At 41.6% G+C, this 24,278-nt stretch overlaps 1 protein-coding gene across 1 annotated transcript in view; it reads right to left on the reverse strand.

Annotated features, from left to right (window-relative positions):
* Nucleotides 1-24,278, reverse strand: part of NELL2 (neural EGFL like 2) — a 299,416-nt gene that overhangs the window by 243,554 nt on the left and 31,584 nt on the right. The window contains exons 3-4 of the mRNA XM_006126494.5: nucleotides 18,535-18,685; nucleotides 36-209 (exon numbers count right to left, since the gene is read on the reverse strand). Of these exons, the coding sequence (XP_006126556.3) occupies nucleotides 36-209; nucleotides 18,535-18,685 (325 nt within the window). The remainder of the gene's footprint in view (nucleotides 1-35; nucleotides 210-18,534; nucleotides 18,686-24,278) is intronic.

Genomic DNA, 24,278 nt, shown 5'->3' on the forward strand with positions numbered 1-24,278 from the left:
CCACTAATTAATATGAAATATCATTCTTCACTTACCTATTACAGTCCACATGTAAAATCAAGTGTGAGGCACTGATTGCCAAGGAAAGCCTGTGCCACTTATCATCTGCCAAAATGTATGGAAACACTTCCGTGTGTGAGCGATGGCCGCCTGAACGATAATGCAACCTGATTTCATTTCTATGTCCACTGCTTTCTAGTTCCAAGTACCTACACCAAAGGCACAACATTAAGTCATAAAGCATTTGTATCAAGACAGGAGAATTCAACATTACATATAATGTGGTGGCTGATTATCATGTTTCAATAATTAACAAGAGAAAGAAACCAAAAGAAGGAGGCACTCAGAGTCAAAATAGAGACTCTGCAATGTTGATCTCATATTTTCCTTTTAAATAACTCTTTTAGGGGCAGAGTGCAACCTTCATGCAAGTGAGTCAGATTTCAAGCTAATAAGAGTTCTACTTATATCATCAAATTAGATCTCTTCTGCTGCTTTTTGACACCGGTGTGTTCTTTAACATAATACCATTACAAATTCAATTCTTTCTATTATTAAAACAATCTGATCCAGAATCACAATAAAATCCAGCAAACTATCCTCAGAAAGTGGACAGAACTGATCTGCTCAGAACCCCACTAGAAACACACCCTCTTGATGACGATTCCCCATTTATAATTACATATTGAGACCTATAAGATAGCCAGCTTTTATGTTTTAGTGTATGCCATGTTAATTTTATAATGTTCTGATTTTTTTATCAAAATGTCATGTACCTCGTCAAATACCTCACAGAAGTATAAGAATATTACATCAATACCATTAACTTTGTCAATTAAACTTGTAATCTCATCCAAAAAGATACCAAGTTAGTTTGATAACACTTGCTGTAAACCCACATTTATTTGCCTTAAAGTAGCCTCCTTTAAATTAATGGAGCTTGCCTATCTCCTAGAACTAGAAAGGACCTTGAAAGGTCATTGAGTCTAGTCTCCTGCCTACACAGCAGGACAAAGTACCATCACCAACAAATTTTTGCCCCAAATTCCTAAATGGTCTCCACAAGGATTGAACTCACAACCCTGGGTTTAGCAGGCCAATACTCAAACCACTGAGCTATCCCTCCCTTTAATTCTTTATTAATAAAGTCCCCTATCAGGTGCTGCATTAGCTGTGTGCTATCAAGGTCAAACCAATAGGCCTATAATTGCCCACATCATTCCATTTACTCTTTTTTAAAAATTGGCACAACATTAGCTTTCTTCCAGTCATCTGGAAATTCCACAGTGCTCCAAGACATTTGAAAAATCAACATGAATAGTACAGAAAGCTCCTCAACTTGCTCTTTTAACTTCCATTCAAGAGTTTCATCTGGATCTACTGATTTTAAAATCTCTAACTTTAGTAACTTCTGTTTAATATCCTCAGGAGAACAAAAGGAATTTTATCATCACCATATGATGAGACAGTATTATCCGTTTTTCCCAAAATACAGAATAGAATTATTTACTGAACATTTCTGCCTTTTCTGCATTATTATTGATTATTCTACATTGTCATCTAGTAACAGACCAACACCATTGTTAGGATTCTTTTTGTTCCTAATATGTTTTGTTCCTAATAAATGCCTCCTTATTGTTCTTATTTCTGCTGGCTGTAGAGTTTCCCTTACGTCTCTTGGCTTGCCTTATCAATTTTCTACAATTACTAACTTCCGATTTACATTCATTACTATCAACTTTCCCTTTCTTCAATTTGTTGTTTATAAATTTACAGTTGCCTTCACTTCCCCTCTGAATCACAATGGTATATTAAAATACATGATCTTTTCTCTCAGTTGTGGGATTGTGGCTTTTGGGAAAAAATATAATCTGAGGAATCCATTAGGTGGTGGCAGGCTCTAGCAGGAAGCTTTCAATGGTGCTGTAGAGTCCCTGTTGGAAGACATACCACCACAGGATGCTGAGTATGTGGCAGAAGTTATAAAAGCCAACATCAGGCTTGGATGCATTTTTTAAAAAGAGATTTAAAATGGGGAAGATATAATGATACTGAGTCTTACAATGGGTTTCTCCAGTCTAGCTAACTCTGTCCACAGGAGCTCTCCCTATCTTGTGATGTTATAAAAGAGACTAACCAGATTTTGAGAAGGAAAATGGAGATGGTTAGAGTTAGAGTACAACTTAAAGATATCTAAAAGCTAGCATTAGGTAGTCTGGAAAAAGGAAAACGCTGGAGAGAGGGTTTTTTAATTTGAAAAGAGTATTTAATCTATTGACTGGGGTAAGTCCTACTCCCTGATAAAAGTCAACAGAAATTCTGCCAGCTACATCAATAGAAACGTATCAGATGGAGAAAGATTCTGAAACCCACTAGCAGCTGCTCCAGAAAGGATAATAGCTGTATTAATAAAAATTCTATTTTAGCTCAAACACTACAGACCAGGGGTGGGGAACCGAAGACCATGAGGCCAGATGTGGCCCCCAGCTTGCCTGGATTCGACTCCCAGCATTGGGGAGCCCTCGGGCTGGAGCACATGCAATTTACTAGCCTGGACCCCACTCGGCTCTGGTGTGCAAGGGGAATGTGTGGTGCATCTTTCTTCTCAGCGGGGGGCCACATCAGTGAGGATTTTATATATTTATTTCTCACTTTTGTGTGGCCCTCCTGACTAATTTTTTTCTGAGTCAGTGGCTCACAACCCAAAAAAGTTCCCCTAAATTATTCATATACATACACGATGTACAGTGAAAATGTATCAATTTACCCTTTTGGCTCTGTCCTGTAATATGAAGATGAAAAGGAGAATACTCAATGGAATGAAAGGGCAGCAAGTATAGAATAGACTGAAATATTAATCTACATTATTGAAACATTCCAGCTAGATTTTTGAAATGGATGGGACTGTGACTATTGAGATCTGTTGTTATGCAAACTAAGGTAATGATAAGAGTAAGCAAATCATATTCTTCCAGACAAAGGTTCTAGAAGGATTTAGAGATGTATTAGGGTACTCGTGTAACCACTGAAAATCTCAGCAGTTGCATGGTTACCGGCACTGTGGGCTATGCTTTATACTGCAGAGCCTGCAGCGAAGCCTCCTCTCCAGGAGCAGAGCGGGCCACCTTCGCCTGCCCCGATCCCGGGGAGGTGGCTGTGCTGACCTGCTAAGTGTAACTGAGACCATTAACCAAAAAGCATCAGCATATCAGTTAAACGGTTAGTCAGTTACATTGTAACATCCCAAGAAGGCATCAACACCATTCATGCAGCACTGCCCAACTGGCTAAATAAATCAGCTCATTGTATTCCATGATGATACATGTGGCATTATAATGAGGCATTCAGAATGAGAAACCCTATATTCCAATTAGTAACTGGTGTTAAGTGCTATGAAGGATTAAATAGGCTTCTCCCCACTGCCCCTTCCCCTAAAACAGATGATGCGTATAATAAAAAATCCTCATACTCTATATTCTAAATGCCAAATATATAAGTAATATATCATGAATGTCCTTATACTCATCTCTACTCACTGTCACTTCGATTCAATGGCTTTGCCCTTTTCTCTGTCCTGCCTAGAGCACTATCCAGGGAAGAAATTACTAACAATGAAAAAATGAGTGACAGTTGAGCAAGACAGAAAATAATGCAATAATGGCTGTAGCTTTAATAGATAATTTCATAGCACCTAATGCAAGTACAATGGGAGAAAATGCTACCAGCTCATTTTCTGCATCTATCTCTTGCTTACTACATTTGTATTAAGGGAATTTGAAGACTGGGGGGATCTTTGAATGTTTCATTCCTTTGCTTCTCATTCCTTCCCATCCACTTCATTTACCAAGATGGTTTTTTTCTGTGTAGTTTTACTACTGCAGTCCCACTGGCTCAAATATTTCCTTTCTAACATCAGCTGCCCTGTTTTCCTACCAAAACTTGGAAATGGCAGAGATGCTTAATGACTTCTTTGTTTCGGTCTTCACTGAGAAGTCTGAAGGAATGCCTAACATAGTGAATGCTAGTGGGAAGGAGGGAGGTTTAGAAGATAAAATAAAAAAAGAACAAGTTAAAAATCACCTAGAAAAGTTAGATGCCTGCAAGTCACCAGGGCCTGATGAAATGCATCCTAGAATACTCAAGGAGCTGATAGAGGAGGTATCTGAGCCTCTAGCTATCATCTTTGGAAAATCATGGGAGACAGGAGAGATTCCAGAAGACTGGGAAAGGGCAAATATAGTGCCCATTTATAAAAAGGGAAATAAGAACAACGCAGGAAACTACAGACCAGTTAGTTTAACTTCTGTGCCAGGGAAGATAATGGAACAAGTAATTAAGGAAATCATCTGTAAACACTTGGAAGGTGGCAAGATAATAGGGAACAGCCAGCATGGATTTGTAAAGAGCAAATCATGTCAAACCAATCTGATAGCTTTCTTTAACAGGCTAACGAGTCTTGTGCTTCGCTCAATACTCACAACTTCCCTTTCAAGATCCATGAGTCCTACACACATACCTATCACAATATGTGGTGTACCTCCTCCGGTGCATTAAATGTCCCAACACATAAGTGCGTGAGACCAATCACTGCACTCTCCCATGAACTCACAAGAAAAACAATAAAAGACAAAATCACATACCACAGACAAGTGAAAACTTTTCACAACGTGTTCACTATATATATACATATCTGTCCTATCAGTCCTCATCTTCAAATGAAATCTGCACAACATTTTCAAAAAGTGAACCTAGGAGCTTAAATTCATAACTTTGCGAGACACTAAAAATCATGGTAAATAAAGATGCTGGATTTATGGCTTATTACAATACTTGTAACCCACTTCCACCCTTCTATGTGATTACAGGGGTGGTGATGGGCCCGTTCACCTTGAACAGTCCTTTAAAATATTTGCTGACTATTTATGCTAAACTATCTGTTCAATCTTTTATTTAGCTCCGACACTGAGCACTCTCAGATCTGAGGAAGAAAGCTGTGTAGCTGGAAAACATGTCTCTGTCACCAGCAGAAGTTAGTCCAATAAAAGATACCACCTCACCCACCTTGTCTTTCTACTATCCTGGAACCAACATACTTACAATAATATTACATACAAACTGCCCATGTCAGTCTTCTTCCTCCTGATCTGTGACATACACATTTTTATTTTACAGTAGTATTTTCTAATTGACAGTAAAGGAATAGTAAAAGCTGTCAACACACTCACTTAAACCATTCTACATCATGTGAAATATTTCTCATAGTTTCAAATAACATGGAATAAACCTTTCAGCTCTTATTCAGGCAAACTGTCCCATTACAGTCAGGATAGTTTTGCTTGATTTTAAGGAACTGAGTAAAGACTAAAGGATCTAGCCTCATATGAACACTGTGGGACAGATTCTCAGATGATGTAAATCAACATATCTCCATTGGCTAAGATGGTACTATCCCAACTTATATTAACGGAAGGTCTGTCCCAGTCAATTTAACTTAAGTTGCCAGGAAGGTGTTTATAATGTGGGTATATTCACCACCTAGAATAATTTACATCCTGTTGTCAAAATTCATATTTTTCCATTGTCAAGAAGTATAAACTAACTGAAGGTTAGTCTGCAAAGGAAAATAGGCAATACTGACAGGTCGTCAGTCAATTTTATAACATCCTTTACAACCAACAGTTAAAGGATAAGGTCACTCCTAACTTGAGAAACAGGATATAAACCAAGAATCTTTCAACTGTCCTAAAAACATTTCCATCCAACCATGGATGCAAATATAATTAAAAGAGTCAAACAGACAATCTCTGAAACCTAGAAAAATAAAGGACTCATTAATGGGTAGAAGAGAAAATTCATGTGAAGTGACAGTATCCATACATAGCAGAATTTTTTTTGCTCATGGGATGTTCAACACTACAGAAATAAGAATCAGAATGAATGAAAAAAAAACCTAAAAAATGATCTTTTAAGATACCCTTTTCAACAGACATATAAACCCAATCAAAAAGAAAACTAGGTTGGACCCAGTCCAATTATAAATTTCTAGATGAAACTGATGCAAAAGCAATAGATTGCTCTCATCACAACGTTCTGGAGGCTTCACACTTACATCACATGGAAATATACAGCAACTGAGATCTTCCACCAAAAAGTAAGATATATTGCAACATTTCTCTATGTTAGCAAAGAATACCAATATGCCAAAGGCTAGCAAGATACAGGCAGTCCCCGGGTTACGTACAAGATAGGGACTGTAGGTTTGTTCTTAAGTTGAATCTGTATGTAAGTCGGAACTGGCGTCCAGATTCAGCCGCTGCTGAAACTGATCAGTTTCAACAGTGGCTGAATCTGGACGCCAGTTCTGACTTACATACAGATTCAACTTAAGAACCCCAGGCATCCCCAAGTCAGCTGCTGCTGAAACTGATCAGTGGCTGATTCCAGGAAGCCCGGGGCAGGGGCTTCCTGTAATCAGCCACTGGTCATTTTCAGCAGCTGCTGACTTGGGGACACCTGGGGCAGAGCAGCTGGGGTGCTGCTGGGTTGGTCCAGTGGCGCCCAGAGCGGCGCTACGGGACCAACCGGCAGCGCCCCAGCTGCTGTACCACAGGCGTCCGGAGCAAAGCCGCGGAGCACGCGGGCAGCGGGACAGCCCAGACGCGCCGTGGCTATCCTGCTGCCCTCGGGCTCCGCGGCTTTGCTCTGCTCTGCTCTGCTCCCCCTCTCCCTGGTCTGGGCTGTCAGCTGGCCGCGTGTTCCGCCGCTTTGCTTCCTCTCCCTGGTCTGCTGGAGACCAGGGAGAGGAAGGGCCCCGTTCGTAACTGCGGATCCGACATAAGTCGGATCCGCGTAACTCGGGGACTGCCTGTATGTTGGTTTAGGCTATGTCTAGACTGCAGAGCTTTTCTGGGATACCAGAGATGTCCCGGAAAAGCTGTGCCCCATCCAAGGACTGCATCCACTTTTTCGGAACAGTTTCCGAAAAAGCAGACGTGTTCTTTTGGCATCCCTGTATTCCTCTCAGTGAGAGGAATAAGGGATGTTCCGAAAGAGGAGTTTTTTCCAAATTTGGCCCAATGTAGATGGGTCAAATTTTGGAAAAGCCTCTTTTGGAAAAAAACGGAATAAGATACGCAAATTGTGGTTCACAATTTGCCTATCTTCTTCCAACTGTTCTCCACAGTGTAGACATGGCCTTAGAAACAGAAAATGACTGTTCCTTATTGGCATGGGGTAACTAACAAATGGCTTTAATATTCTAAGATCAATCCTAAATTACTGCTTACTCATCACCTACTCTGGAAGCTACTAGAATACTAAACAAACAAACACACTACACCCAGAGATGGTGCAAATGTAACATATTGAGAGCTCTTCTCTTTCACTGGAAGCCACCATCTCTGTTATTGCACTAAGTTCTGTGATGGCAGAAGGCAGAAAAGACACTACGGACTATGATTAAGAAATATATCACACTGCAAAAATAAGGAATGTTTAGTTCTTGAACTATGTTACAGGGAGTTAAATGATACAGTGATGTAATTATTTTATGATTAATCATATTTATTATAGTAGTGGATAAAGACTATCCCTGTTGTGCTATGCACCACACAAAATACTGCATTACAGACAGCCCTTTCCCTAAAGATCTTATAATCTAATTAGGCAAAACAGACATAGGGTGGGGGAAGAAATAGAACACACAAGCAGCATGAACAATATGAGAGCAGCAAATGTCATGTGAGTTCCATAATTGTGGAAGAGGAAGGGAAGGTGAGTTTACTAAGGACAGGATAAGCTAAATGGGATGAAAAATGTAGGCAATGGGGTTAGAGGAACAAGGCAGGGGAGGGAAGGATCAGAGGAGTAGGTGTAGAGTGAAGCTGAGATGAAGGAAGTATGAGGAAGGAGAAGAGAGTTAGTTGGAGCAAACAGCCAATCACAGTGCAGGACAGAGAAACCCCAGTTGAAAGTACAGAAAATTTTCTGACTCTCTGTGACGGGACGAGTGGCCTCCACCCTGCGAAGGCAGACCCACCCCGCACTGACCCCACGGTCACGCTAATCTCCTGGGGGCGACCTTGGAAGCGTGGGTGGCGTGCGGCCTCTGTACCCTGTACCAGCTGAGAGGCAGGGGATGGGCCAGAGCAGAGCGCCAGCTGGCATGCCGAGGCCAGGCGGAGTTACATGTTGGCCGTGACGTGCGCGGCAGGTGACGTCACGCCGGGAGGATGCCAGCGCGGTATTTAAACCCGGGAGGGAGGGAGGAAAGGGACACCCGGGGGAAGGAGGATGCCTGGGAGGGAGGCAGGAAAGAGGACGCCTGGGGGAAGGAGGACACCTGGGAGGGACCCGGGAGGAAGCACGCCCAGGAGGGGAAACACCCGGGAAGGGAGTCACACGGCGGGAGCCAGTCCCACGGGGACGGTAGTAGGACCAGAGAGAGAGAGACTGTGGGGTAGGAAGTAGCCCAGGGCGGGGCTTGGAGCCAGTGAACCGGTAAGTTGCGGGCATTAGTCCCGCCAGCTGGGCAGGTTCCAGCGAACCTGTCCTTAGGGCCCTAGGCTGGGGCCCATGAGAGAGGGCGGGCCCAGGCCCCCCTACCCCCACGTCCTGGCAATAACGGTCGAACCAAGCGCCTGACGACGGGGGAGAGCCAACGAAAGGTACTGAGGACCTACCCCAGGTGGGGGGAACACGAGTGGAGGCAGCTAAGCACGCGTCTGACTGGGTAGGGCTGGCGCCCCACTCGTACACTGTCCAAAGAATCGAAAGGTCTCTGCTTTAGCTGCTTCTGTTCCTCTGGCTGGCATCTCTGAGATAACTCCTCTATGTTTTCTACCAATGAGATATAGCACAGAGGGCAAGAATCCTAGTGCCTTCCAGAATGGGAGTGGGGGTTGTCTCCTCTGCACAGTTCTGGATCAAAGGGCGTTTTGGCTGAATGAGGGGCCCCAGATTTATCCCTATTCCCCAGTGCAGTAGCCATTACTGGCTGGAATCTCTGGTTAAATGCTCTGGGTGTTCAGCTCAGGCAACTTGTTTCTAAATGTGGATTAATGCACAGATGAAAACACTTTGATGATCTAAGACAATTCCCTTGTGGACACTGAAACAGGTCTAAAAACACTATATATTATGGTACAATTCAGGATATATGGCAGTATATGGTCTGGAAAGGCCAACAAGTGAGAAAACAAAAATTGTGTAAGACAGGAATGAAATACATTGGCAGAGATATACACTGAAGCCTAAGGAATAACTGGTTTCACTATTCCATTGATTTAAGGGCTTCATCTTATGTCATTAAAACATTAAATGAAGAAAAGAATAATTGAACTAAAATCAAATGATTTCATCCGTTAAGGCCTTCATTATGAAGAAATGAAATAGATGAATACAGCATTGGTAGCATATGTCCATCTGGCCATAAAGTGAAGAAAAGGCTTATTACACATTCTCATTGTGGCCAATCAGATAAAACCTATGATGGCGCATCAGGAGCTAACCTATGATAAAATCCTGTCACGGATTAAAATGGTTAGTTTGCTGATTCATTCATCAGGAAGAAGCTGAAAGGTTAATTCAAAAGTTAGATAAAGAAACAGACAGCAAAGCAGAGAGCAAGAGCTCAGCAATCACTGTTTAATAATGCCTTTATTCTCTTGGGGTATGTCTACACTTGGCCCCTAGTTCGAACTAGGGAGACAAATGAAGCATACCGAAGTTGCTAATGCAGCGCGGGCTTTAAATCTCCCGCGCTTGATTAGTATATTCGTGGCCAGTTGCCATTTTAAAATGCTGGTAGCTCAAATTAACTCGCCACGTGTAGACGCGGTAGTCCGATCCAAAACCCTTCCCTCAAATTAACTGTTACTCCTCATTGCATGAGGAAGGAAGATGGCCACCTTCACAGGGTCCTCATACCGACACGATGGCCAAATGAGGAAAGATGGACTAATGGCCTAAAAAGCAACTCAAGTGACGATCTCAAGCAAAATGGCCCTTTCCCAACCACATATTGAAATCTGGGCTCAAACCTAAGTGCTATGCCAACTCAGGAGAGAAGACTTTTCTAAAACACAATGCAATTACTTAACCAAGCAACTATGCAAACAGAAGATCAATGTCCTTGATCTACAAGAGAGACTCAACAATGCCAGGTTCATCAACCTTCTTAAATGGCTGTGAAAAGAAACATCTCATCAGGCTTCAGGAAAGTCTATACTGCTTGCCGGTTGGCAGACAGTGTAGCTCATCTACAGGATTACAGGGCAGCAGGTAACCCTGTGGCTGCCATTCACCAGAGCAGTGGTTCTCAACCTTTTTTCCTCTGGGACTTTCTGTGAAAATGTCTGACTAGGATGACACATACACCCATACCATGCCACCCTTACCTCTGCACTACTTGTGGTGAGGTGGCTGCCTTCAGACCTTGGTGCCCATCCAGCAATCGCTACTTTCTATCCACACAGCTCTGAAAGCAGCACAGTCCCCTCCCTACCAGTTGGGAGAGACTCACTATTCTGTCCTCTGCAGGGAAGTGATGTTGCCATATATATTAAAAATGTTTAACCCTGGAGTAAGGTTGGGATAGAAATAGGAGACAGATTTGTTGAAACTTTCTGGGTAGGAGTAAAAGGGGTAAAAAACAAGGGTGATGTCATGATAGGGAACTGTGACAGGGTGTACCAACTCTGCACTGGCCTGGGAGGAGTTATCTAGTCCTGCTGGGCTGAGAAGGCCTCTCCCCCATAGTCCTGCTAGCCATGCTCCAACGGCAGACCCAGTCTCAAGGCCAGAGGAGCAGTTCAGCTGGGGCTGACCACAGGAGGGGAAGGAGCTCCTGCTGGAACTCAGGAGCAGCTGCCCCTGCTGGCCCAGCAGCTGCCACAGCAGAAGCCACCACAGGTGGGGAATATGCCAGCCAGCAGGCTGAGGTAGGAAGTAGCCCAGGGCAGGAAGCAGGAGGCCTCCTGGCAAGCTCAGCGTGTTTTGGGCGGATTCCCCACCGAGCCACTGGTGGGATATGCCTACTACTGACAAGGCCATAGGCTGGGCCCTGTGGAGAGGGAGGGCCTGGGTCCCCCTAACCCCATCTCCCTTGACCCCCCCCCCCGGGGGAGGGAGGACAACAAACCTAACAAAGTGTAGACTTGGCCACTGGGCCTTACTGCCCCGCAGACAGGGGCACCATACACTTGGCCACTAGGCCTTACCAAGAGAGGGCCCTACAGCCTAGGCCGCCAGGCCATAATACCCAACAAATAGGGGTTATAACCAGGGCCAGGCTATGGGGTGTGGCACCCAGCCTGGTAGCACAGGGGGACAGGCTATGCACCCTGTGACAGGAACTCTTACAGATGATCTAATCAGGAAGAAGACATGGGTGAGGCTTTTTTAAACAACTAACAAAATCATCCAAAGCACAAGAGTTTGTGGTGACGGGGAACTTCCACTATCTAGGCATCTACTGGGAAAGTAACACAATGGGGCATAGATTATCGAACAACCTCTTGGAATGTATTAGAAACAGTTTTTTTATTTCAGAAGGTGGAGAAAGCTATTAGGGGAAGGCTGTTCTAGATTTGATTTGGACATATAGGGAGGAACTGGTTGAGAATTTGAAAGTGGAAGGTTAGGTTGGTGGAAAGTGATTATGAAATAATAGAATTCATGATTCTAAGAAATGGTAGGATGGAGAACAGCAAAATAAAGACAATGGATTTTAAGAAGGCAGACTTAGCAAACTCAAGGGGCTAGTAGCTAACATCCAATGGGAATCAAGCCTAAGAGGAAAAACAACTGGAAACAGTTGGCAGTTTTTCAGAGAGACATTATTAAGGGCACAAGAGACAACTATTCCTCTGCGTAGGAAAGCCAGGAAGTATGGCAAGAGATACCATGGCTTAACCAGGAGATCTTGAATGATTTAAAGATAAAAAAGGAATCCTACCAAAGTGAAAACTAGTTCACATTACAAAGGATGACTATAAAGAAACACCACAAGTATGTAAGGGCAAAGTTAGAAAGGTCAAGGCACAAAATGAGATCAAACTAGGTAGTGACATACAGAGTAAAAAGGAAGCATTCTACAGATACATTAGAAGTAAGAGGAAGACCAAGACCAAGGACAGGGCAGGCTCATTTCTCAATAAAGAGGGTGAAACAACAACAGAAAATGTGGAAGTGGCAGAGATGTTTAATAACTTCTTTGTTTTGGTTTTCACCAAGAAGGTTGCTGGCAATTAGATGCCTAATATAGTGAATGCTGGAGAAAATATGGTAGGATCAGAGGCTAAAATAGGGAAAGAACAAATTAAAAATTACTTAGACAAGTTAGACTTAGACTTGAAGACACCAGAGCCTGATTAAATGCATTCTAAGATACTCAAGGAGCTGATTGAGGAGATACCTCAGCCATTATTTATTATCTTTGAAAAGTCATGGAAAAAAGAAAAGATTCCAAAAGACTGAAAAAGGCAAATACAACACCTTCTATAAAAAGGGAAATAAGGACAACCCAGGGAATTACAAACCAGTCAGCTTAACTTCTCTACCAAGAAAGATAATGGAGCATATAATTAAAGAAACAATTTGCAAACAACTAGAAGCAAATAAGGTGATAAGCAATAGTCAGCATGAATTTGTGAAAATCAAATCATGTCAAACTAACCTGATAGCTTTCTTTGACAGGGTAACAAGCCTTGTGTACAGGGGGACAAGCTGTAAATGTGTTATATCTAGACTTTAGTAAGTCTTTCAATACAGTCTTGCATAACTGAGAATAGTTACCAATGGTTCACAGTAGAAATGTAAAAGAGTAGTTGATTAATTGACTACTCACATATCCCCCACACCCTGCTGCTTCTATATCCAGTGCAGGGTAGGGAAGTCAGCTTAAAAGCTGGTTCCTCTCAGCACCGTCTCTGCAGTGCCACTCCCTCCCCCCTTCCCCAAAGCGCTGCTGCCTCTATCCGAGGTTTAACTGTTAATTCGAACGAAGGGGTTTATCTCAGAATCGCTCTTCTCTGCCGCATGTAGATGCGGGCAGTTACTTCGGGCTAGTCAGTTTCCAAAATGGCGACCGGCTGGGAATATGCTAATCAAGCACAGGATATTTAAATCCCACACTTCATTAGCAAGTTTGGTCGCCCTCATTAGCCTCCCTAGTTCGAACTAGGGGGCTAATGTAGATGTACCCAGGGTGATTAATCACGGAATAACTTGCCTGGGGAGGTTGTGGAATCTCCATCACAGGAGATTTTTGAGCTGATTAGACAGACACCTCTCAGGAATGTTCTAGATTGTGCTTGGTCCTGCCACGAGTGCAAGGGCCTGGAATTGATGATCGCTTGATGTCCTTTCCACTCCTATGATACTATGCTTCTATTATGTTTTAGGTTCACAGTCTCACATGCAACTAATATCTGACAAAGACCACTGCCAAGATAAAGACTGAGGACTAAATAATCCACAAACTAGCCAGGATCAGCTGTTCACCCATTGTGGGCAGCCACAATGGTGTTCATATTTTCAATAGCTGAATACCATGAACCAGCATGGTCTGGTAGAGCACGTACAAAATTTGTTAACATGCAACTGAATGCTACTATGAAGTCTCACAGATATATCTTATCTCTGTCCTTCTAAAGAAGAGCCGAATACAAAAATACAACGGTTATGTGATAATAAATCCAGATGTGACCATCTATGATGATCTCCAGGTCCCTTCCCTCCCTCAAGATATAGCATTAATTTAGAACTCCTTTTGGTTAAGTAGTCAAAGCTCTGAACACCTTGGGACTGTCACCAAAAGAGAAGTGGGGAAACAACGGGGTCAAAAATCAAGACCTGATTATGGATCCTACAGATCAACTACCCAGCTTCACCATGCCATTTAACATCTGGATCACAGAGAATGGTATCAGAACCTAATACATATGGTGCAGTTACCTACTGTACAAGTGGAAAATGAAGAGAAGCCCAATATGTGAATGTGGAGAAGACATCCAAATCATGGTACAACTAGTGAACCACTGGCCTTTAAAACTCTTCTCTGGAGGAACAGCTTTGATTCATTCCACATCACCGGAAATTATACAGAGTATTACAAGCTCAGACATCAACCTTTAATGTTGCTTTTCAAGTTGCTATGTGTAAGAAGGTGACAACAACTTTAATCTCAACATTCAAAATATTTAGCCTTATTGTAAAATAAAGTCAATTTCCAGCATTACATGTACAGTCTAGCTGATTTCCTCAATTAAAAGCAGCATTTGTAACTGAAATGTATGAATTTTCCCAAAGATAGGTATTTAGCTGCCTGAAAATCAGCTATATGATTATTATTACAAAATTCTGATTTACTCACACTAAAAGAGCTTTTCCCAAGAAAAGATCACCATTTTCTGAACTCCCCAGTCATTTCAGGTCAATGGGGAGGAGAGGGACTACTGTAGGCACAAATAGGGCGATTAGAAAGTAACAGCTAACAGATTTATAGATATTTTCACTTTTAAATCACCATAAACCAACTTGAAAGTAAAAAATATTAGACAAAACACAGTCACAACAGAAGGAGAAGGAAGAAATTTTAATCCTGAGAACTTTAATTACCAGCTAAAAGAAAAATAAAAGCATGTCATTCCCTTTAACTGCCAAAACAGAAGATGACCATATTCCTAATGCATCCCTCTGGAAGCTGTGATTAGAACCTTATATGGCAACAGCCACCACATGACAACTACATCAAGTATCCATGTCTCTGCTCCCACATTCAGATCCACACAGGCAGGCTGTGTCTACACTGGGCCACTTATTCTGGAAAATCAGCCGCTTTTCCGGAATAAACTGCTAGCTGTCTACACTGGCCCTTGAATTTCCGGAAAAGCAACGACGCTCTACTGTACAAAATCAGCCACTATTCCGGAAAAGCTACGCTGCTCCCGCTCGGGCATAAGTCCTTATTCCGGAACACTGTTCCGGAAAAGGGCCAGTGTAGACAGCCCAGTAGTCTTTTCCGGAAAAAAGCCCCGATCGCGAAAATGACAATCGGGGCTCTTTTCCGGAAAAGCGTGTCTACGTTGGCCACAGATGCTTTTCCAGAAAAAGGGCTTTTCAGGAAAAGCAGCCTGCCAATGTAGACGCTCCTTTTCCGGAAAAACGTAAAACGGAATAGTATTCTGTTTTAAGCAGTTCCGGAAATTCATGCCAGTGTAGACACAGCCACAGAGTTTTGTGTCTGTGTGAAGGCTCACTGATGTCAATGGAATTGTGTGGGATTAAGGATTCATCCTCATGAATCCAACTGCAGCATGGAGGTCCAAGAGTGGGAATGATCTTGTCAGGTGCGGAGTGCCATCAGTTTCCATACTGTTCAACAGTAGATGAGTGCAGTCAGCATCTCTCAGGAAGTAAGCAGCACCTTGCTAGACTAGACCCACTCTGGAAGTCCTAAGTAGTAATGTCTGATAAAACTGTACTGGCAAAAGAGAAAAGAAAAAGTGAAAACACTGAACTTGATATGATGGAATAAATCAAGGAAATCATCAAAAATACCTAAATTAAAAATAAAATGGTAATGAATGATTGGGGCAGATCTGCAATCATGTAAAGAAACATCTCTCTATTGATGTCACTGTGGCTACACCAACGACAGGCAACCAAGACTAGTGAGTGGGCCATGTGAGTGGCCCTCCTTGGTCTCAGTGGGATGCATGATTACCGGTGGTGGGCAACCTGCGGCCCACTGGGGTTCCACCCGATCTCTGCCCCCTTTCCTCATGCCTCTGGCGCACCGGAGCCCTGCACTTCCTATTCCTCTCAGCACTTTCACAGCACTGTGAATCCACTGATTCACGCTCCATCCCTACTCCTCTTCTTCCCAGAGCTCAAAGAGCCATGAACAGCTGACAACAAAAATTACTACATAATCTCCTGACAGGGGGACCAAAGCCTAAAGCCCACTGCCCAGGGGAATATTAAGTCTGCAGATGATACCAAGCTGGGAGGGGTTGCAAATGTTTTGGAGGATGGGGTCATAATTCAAAATGATCTGGACAAACTAGAGAAATGGTCTGAGGTAAATAGGATGAAGTTTAACAAGGACAAATGCAAAGTACTCCACTTAGGAAAGAACAATCCATTTTACACATACACAATGGGAAGTGAGTGTCTAGGAAGGAGTACGGCAGAAAGGGATCTAGAGGACATAGTGGACCACAAGCCAAATATGAGTCAATAATGTCACTGTTGAAAAAAAAAAAGCAAACATGATTTTGGAATGCATTAACAGGAGTGCTGTGAGCAAGACACGAGAAGTCATTCTTCTGCTCTACTCTGCACTGATTAGGCCTCAACTGGAGTATAGTGTTCTGGGCATCACATTTCAAGAAAGATGTGGAGAAATTGGAGAAGGTCAAGGGAAGAGCAACAAAAATGATTCAATGTCTAGAAAATATGACCTATAAGGGAAGACTGAAAAAACTGGGCTTGTTTAGTTTAGAAACGAGAAGACTGAGAGGGCATGTGATAGCAGTTTTCAAGCAACTAAAAGGGTGATACAAGGAGGAGGGAGAAAAATTGTTCTGCTTGGCCTCTGATGACAGGATAAGAAGCAATGGGTTTAAATTGCAGCAAGGTGATTACACACTGGAATAAATTGCCAAGGCAGTTTGTGGAATCTCCATCACTGGAAATATTTAAGAGCAGGTTAGACAGATATCTATCAGGGATGATCTAGACAGTGCTTAGTCTTGCCGCGAGGGCAGGGGACTGGACTTGATGATCTCAAGGTCCCTTACAGCTCTAGTATTCTATGATTCTAAGATACTAACCCACAAGTTGAGAACCACTGGGGTGGGGTGGGGTGGGTTCAATATTGTCACCAAGTCATTGGTGAAGATATTGAACACAGCCAGACCCAGAATTGATCCCTTTGGTTCTCCACTTGTTACGCTCTTCCAGCTTGACTGTGAACCACTGATAACTACTGTCTGGGAACTCTTTTCCCACCAGTTATATAACCACTTTGTATTAGCTCCATCTGAGTCCTTATTTGTTTATGGGGTCAAGTGAAACAGAACTAAAAGCCTTATTAAATTCAAGATATACCAAATCTACACTTCCCCTTATTCAAAATGCTTGTTATCTGTCAAAGAAAGCTATCCGTTTTTTCTATATGTTCTTGACATATCTGTGTAATTGTTACTGATCATCTTATTATCCTTCACTGGCTGGCCTACATGAACTAGCACATCCTTTTCATTATTGTTATTACTTAGTTATCCAAAGATGAGCTGAGCACCTCCCAAACAAACATAAGTTATTATTGCTACTCAGAGAAATTTTACAAACTAATGATGAACGTGATATATGAGGAGTTAATAAAACCGAAGAGTCAGGAAGAGGGGAGGCAGTATATTATTGAAGTATCTGAGAAGGAAAATTAAGGTCTGGCATCACAGAGCTACCCCAGACCAGGAGGAGGCACTCAGGAGACAGCTGGTCCTGCTACAATGGGAGAGATGGGTAGTTAATAAAAAAATGTAAACTTCAAATTAGTTCCAAGTTTTGGGTAAATGTTTGAAAAGAAGGGGAAGGAGAATTGCCCTTATGATACTGAAATCTGTTTTCTTATATCTAGTAATATACTGGTTTTCCAATAATAGTAGTCCTTTTATGAAAGAGTTTATTTTATAATCAGCCTCTTTAAAATCATACATACAACTGTTTCATTTAGTAGCGCAACTATCAAGAAGGAAAATATTACAGTAATGTATCAGAAAAAGAAACTAATGGTCTACAAACTGAAGAGAAAGAAGGTCTGTTACCAGGGTGATGACTAATTTATTCAGAAAAAAAATTACAGGTTTTGTAAATTCCTTCTTCCATTTTAACAGAACTTGCTGGCTTTAGTAACTATAACTGATACAGAAAATATAAGGAATTTTCTTCCTTTTCTCAAACAGTGATTATCCAATCAGAAAGAATTAAACCTCAAATGCTCAATGTCATTTACTTTAGTCTTTCAAACCTAAAAGATGTTCTTTACAAACCACTGTGTTAGTTTTTATAGGAGTATGTCCATAACAAACAGGAAGTTTTTACAATCTTTAGAGACTTACGAGGCAGCTAGCTTGTTAAGTATCACAGTTATAGTGTGGATCCAGAGCTCATGTAAATTGATATAGCTCTATTGACTACAATGGAGCTATGCTGATTTACACCATTTGGGTATATGGCACATAAAGTTATGACCAACAACAGCGAAATGGCTTTTTATGCCCTTAGCAGCAGGAGACATTTAACAAGACACAGTGGTTCCACATTCTGTTGGCAGATTTAGATTTGTAAATATCTATGAATTTGCATAGTGAGAGTTGCCTTACACTATAGCTGCTTCAAAATGATCTTCTGCTCAACAGATCTTACCTTTGTTTCCTTTAGCTTATTTTTCTGATTTAATTAAAGGCATGTAGCTGTATGTAGTAGTTTACCAATAGTATAGGTAATACAAGTGGCGGTACTTACCTGTGATCTAAATGATGAATAGAAAGAATAACACCTGAATTTAAATGGGCTTGTTTTAGAGTCACCAAAACTGTGAATTCATATTTATTTCTTAACTTCTGAAAAAAGACTTCAGCTGTTTCTGAGGATGCTTTTACATTTCTTGAAGTATCTAAAAAAAAGAAAATAATTGAAAATAGTATTGGGATTTTTATAGCATCCGCTCATTTCAAAATAATGAGTTCCATATTAGTAAAGTGGACAAACAAGCAAGAACAGCATCATATTATGGGCAATAGTATCTTACACACAGCTCTGGACAGCAGACCCGTTTTAAATGAAGAGAATGTATTTTCTAAGACGCAAGTGCTATCCCCTGTTCTTTTTAAGAAAGTGCCTTAGGCTCTTTTATTTCATCCATAGATTGACAGATGGTACCTTTAATAACTCATCCAAAGTATGGCAGCTCTAACAATGCAGCTATCCTGCACTTTACCACATAGGGTGTTAACACTGTATATGAGCCTAAGCTGTGGTATGACACATGAACGCTGATCTTATAGCTTCTACAAAAACAAGCCTGCCTAGTATCAAAAGATAATTTATTTTGTTTAAAAAATCATGAGCTCTTTACAGAAGGTTTACTCAATTTAAAAGGTTTACTATCAATAGATTAAAAACACAACAACTTTCAAAAACCTTTCAACGTGTAAAGCTCACCAAAATGAGTGTTGTGATTTTTGCTGCTACAGCTGCTTTTTACATCTGTGAGTGTATGCTTTTGCTTGCCAGAGACGAATTGTAAAAATGAACTAGTTAAAAAAAATTGAAACACAAACAACAGTACAGGGTAGACTAGATCTTCATTCTAATCTGCACATATAATTAGCAGAGCACAACTTTGAATCCTACAGAGCCATATTTATGTCACATGATCAAAATGAGGAAACAATTCCCAGATTTTTCATAATGCATTATGCTAGGAAAATACTGAAGAGATGTATTTTATATAGAGAATAAATTCATCAGAGTGTTTAATCAACCATGTAAAATCTAAATCAATTCATAAGTTTCCTGTCATTGCAATTTGAGCAACCAGCACTAATGCAATGTCATCAACAGTAAACAGCCAACTGTAATGTAAATGCTGACTTCTCAGCCGGTAACACTGGCTGAGCTCACAACAAGCTTATATCGTTATTCTGGAAACATGTATTAAGACAGGGGTGGGGAGCCTATTTTTGAGTCAGGGGCCGCTGACCCACAGAAAAATCAGTCAGGGGCTGCACACAAGTGATAAGCAAAAGGGAGAAGCCCCTGCCCCTGACTGAGAAGGAAAAAGTCATCTTCTCATTCCCCTCACACACCTGAGCCTAGGGGAGGACCGGTTAGTAGATTTTGTATACTCCAGCCCTGTGGGTGAGTAGCAAGGGGGCTGGAGTACCAGACCAGGCTCCCCAATGTGGTGGGGATCCCTGATCCTTGGGGGCCAGATCCAGGCAAGCATCTGGCCACGGGCCTGAGGTTTCCCACCCGTTTTAAGCTTTAATAAGTACCTACAGAAAATGGTACACTGCATCCCTAAACAAACATGTTTATTATTTTGAAAAGAAAGACTTTATAAATGTGGATAGAGGGAATGCAGAAATTTATAACCTGGAGAAATCTGAGCCAACTCATCCAGGTTTTTACATCAGCACTAAAATTTGGTCGTATTTTCTTTGAGATGGTAGACACAAAAGCCAGAAAGTTTCCTTTAAAATGCCTTTATGGTTTTTGGATTTTCTATTGTGGTTTATATAACACCCTTTATATAGCAGACATCCATGGTATTTTAATGAAACTATTAATAAATTATGAAGCAACTCAAGTCAAATTACATCAAAATGTTCATTTTTAGCCATGGGACACTAGCAGAGTGGAATGACATAGTTTTGCATGCTACAAGATGGTTTAACTGCATTAACAGTTTCTAGCAATATAAACAATTTATTTCCAACAGATAGAGATGGGAAAAGAAAAGGCACACACGGGACTGCCATCCAATATCACGAATTCTTAGTGCACACAAAATTCCTCCTAAATGCACTGAGAGTATAGGGTATAATACAGGAAATGCAGGATAAGACTGAAGAACTAGAAACAAAACTCAGTCTAAGGTTAAGCTAACAGAAGCATCTATCAAGATGCAGAAAAACACAAGCAGTGAGGCTATATCTACATTGGCATGATTTTGCGCAAAAGCACTTGCTTTTGCGCAAAAACTTGTTGCCTGTCTACACTGGCCGCGAGTTCTTGCGCAAGAACACTGATGTTCTAATGTATGAAGTCAGTGCTTCTTGCGCAAATACTCTGATGCTCCCGCTCAGGAAGAAGCCGTCTTGCACAACTGTTCTTGTGCAAGAGGCTAGTGTAGACAGGCAGCCAAGACATTTTGCGCAAAAGCAGTCTAAACAGAAAAAAGCCCTTGTGGCCGCTTGGACGCTCAGTACCTGCAGGCAGCTCCCGGACTTCCTGGTAACCCGAGCCTCCTTAAAGGCAGACACAGCCTGCAGAGGCCACGAGGCAGAAGCAGCTTTGCCAGCTCTGCCACCCAGCTCTGCCACACGGGGGCCAGCCAAGGCACCAGGAGCGATCTTGTGCCAGAGCTATGCAAATGAGGCTAAGTGTGGAATATTGCTGAGCCTCATTCCTGAATATGCTGATTATTTTCAGGAATAACAGCATTGCGCAAGGTGGCTTTTATTGCACAAGAAGGGGCAGTGTAGACAGCTTCTTCTTGCGCAAGAGCCTCTTCTGCAAAAATGGCGGCTCATTAGATATGCAAATGAGGCTCGAAGATATTCCACGCTTAGCCTCATTTGCATAGCTCTAGCTCAAGATCGCGCCAGTGTAGACATAGCCATAGTGTAGCCGTAGCCTCTATGTTTCTATAATGCCAAACACAGTGGGATCCTGGTCCAAGAATTCAGCTCCGAGTTAATACAAATATTAAACAAGAATCTCCACACTGAAAAGCTTATGGTCCAAGAAGTCTCAAAGTAGTGGAGTAAGTGACAACTCAGAGTGGGTAGAAGAAGAAAGTAAGTCCCAAGTGAGTTAAAACCAGAGAACAACTGTTCTATTCACTTGAAATAGATAGAAATTTTCTTTGGAATCTAAATTTAATTTATTAAACAAACGATGGTAATGTTTCAAGATTTAGGCACATTATTGTACAAGAGTTGCAGCCAACCTTTATAGGGTTTCATCACAACTTTATACTTGAATATTAAATTCAGCTTTGGACTTTTCACCTTTGGATCTTTGTGCTATTGCACATTTTTTGCAATTAGGATGCACATTAGGATGCTCTGAATTCCAACACATGAGAGAGAGAAAAATCAAATTTAATTCCCTGAATATGATACTGCCAATCTCCTGGTCACCAAGCACCATTACTCCAGGCAGGTCTGCTTGTGCTCATTATACTAGAGAAATTGAGTGTTCTTTTGGAAACTAATGTATAAGTAATCAGGTCTCACAAAACACAGTATATACTGAGCACAGCGGGAGTGGAGAAGGACTGCCATTCCATGGACAGTATGGCAAAATTGGCCACTGGAGTTTTCATAGCACCCTAAAGGCATTAGGGGTACTGGACCTAATAGGACCAGTTCTCTAATACAATAAGGCAAATCTTTTATTTAGATTACCCTTAAAATACCAAAAAGTCAGTGTTTGATAGAATACCTACCATGCTGAATAAATGTTAATACACAGTTAATTTTGATACCTGACAAAGTAAATTTTTATGAGTTAATGAAAACCCCTTATTATTTACACCTTTTCAGATATGTTCACAATCCCCAAATTTCTTAGAACAGAAGTTTTCAATCTGTAAATAATAGACCACTGGCTGTCCACAAACTATATCTAAGACAGGGATGGGAAACCTAAGACCCAGGGGCTGGATGTGGCCTCCACTTGACTGAATCTAGCCCCCCAGGCTCAGGAGCCCTCCCTGCATTGGGAAGCCTACATTGGTGCTCTAGCTCTCCTCACTGTCCCACTGAAGGGCTGGAGCACACAAAATCCAATAGGCTGCCCCCCCCCCCCCCCCCCCGCCAGTCTCTGGTGTAAAAGAGGAATGTGGGGAGTGCTTTTCTCCTTCTCCGTCGGTTTTTGGGGTTTTTTGCTTCTCTCTTGTGTGTGGCCCCCACATGACTTTTCTATACGTCAGTGGCCCCTGACCCAAAAAAGGTTCCCCACCCCGGTCTAAGATTTCAAAAAACATCCTGTTCAAAATTCAAAATTTTTTAGGTGTCTGCAAACAGTGACGGATATAGGGCAGGGTGAGCGGGGCGGCCACCCCGGGCCCCGCGCTTCAAGAAGCCCTGCGCATGCGCCGTGGCAAAGGGGGAGCCCTGCGAAATTGTGCTGCCCTGGGCCCCGCAAAATCCTCATCTGCCCCTGTCTGCAAATGAAAAAGGCTAAAAACTACTGTCTTAGAATAATGCTCCCTCTGGTGTAATCCAGATTAATAAATTGTGATTTAATAAATCACTAGCATTTGGAACCCCAAAATATATAACTCTAAGGCTATCCATTTGTATTAGAAAATTACTTCTGACAGAGATACCTGAACAGAAGGTTTAACTTTACTATAATACTACAAATGCATGTGAGAGATTTAGACCCTTCATAATAATTCAAAATCCAAAAGTGTTGTCACTCAGTTTGTATATTCCATAAGAATAAACTGTATAGTGACAATGAGAAAAAAAACAAAAGATTAAATTTCATAGTCTGCTACATGTCTGAGATTGTTCTGCTTAGCAGCTGCAGCATGACAATGTCCTGTGGTAAAGGTAATAATGCCCATGGAGAAAGTTTTATTAGTAGATTTGAGACAGCTCAGTTGTAAAAAGTATCAAAAAAGATGCAGTTAGCAGTTTTTTTTAAATGTACAGTCTTAATCCTGGTCAATAAGAATGGCAATGTATTAAATAAATAGCTTAATGCCTTTTCTCCCAAAACCAAGTGCAATACAATGTTGGGGCTAAGTGACATATTACTGTAGGGCCCACCCTACAAGATGCTGAGCAACCTTAACTCTCACACAAGAGCAATGTTAACAATAGAGCTCTTTTCTTCACAGAAGATATTCAGGGTCCCTTAGAATCACAGCCATGATATGTACAGATGCTATTTCTGCTCTATAACTGAAGTACTGAAGCCCATCTGACCACCCATCAGAAATACCATGCAACTGCATACAAAATGTTTAAGAAATAATAACCTATTGCAGATACTCTCTTGGCTAAGATAAAAATAGATACTTATTAAAATAAATAGGTAGCCACGCCTAACAGATGGTATGTCTTCAATTGTTCAGGGTTTTTCCCCCCCTATCTGGAGCTAAACTTACAATATGTACTTAACTGTTGAAAGAGAAATCTTGCAGAAAAGTCCTTTAAGGAACACTTGCTAATGATTCAAGCTCTGCATTTTCAGCATAATGTGCATACAATCAGCTTTTAATAGCTATAAATCAATTCTGTACCTAAGTGAAGATGTGCTGAACTATCTGAATTAAATTCTAGTGGCTTGTGAGAGAAGGAGGAGGAGCACTGAAAGGTATAACAGTACTGTGAATGTAATAAGGCTAGTTTGATTTTGTACCATTTTCCAATGCATTGTGGAACATAATAGAACATAAACACATATTCGCATTGTGTCATTTCTTCTTATTATTACAGTCTTTGAGGAAGAACCTTTTGACT

This window comes from Pelodiscus sinensis, chromosome 1 (genome assembly GCF_052426305.1).
Source record: "Pelodiscus sinensis isolate ZL-2025 chromosome 1, ASM5242630v1, whole genome shotgun sequence".
NCBI classification, from domain to species: domain Eukaryota; kingdom Metazoa; phylum Chordata; order Testudines; family Trionychidae; genus Pelodiscus; species Pelodiscus sinensis.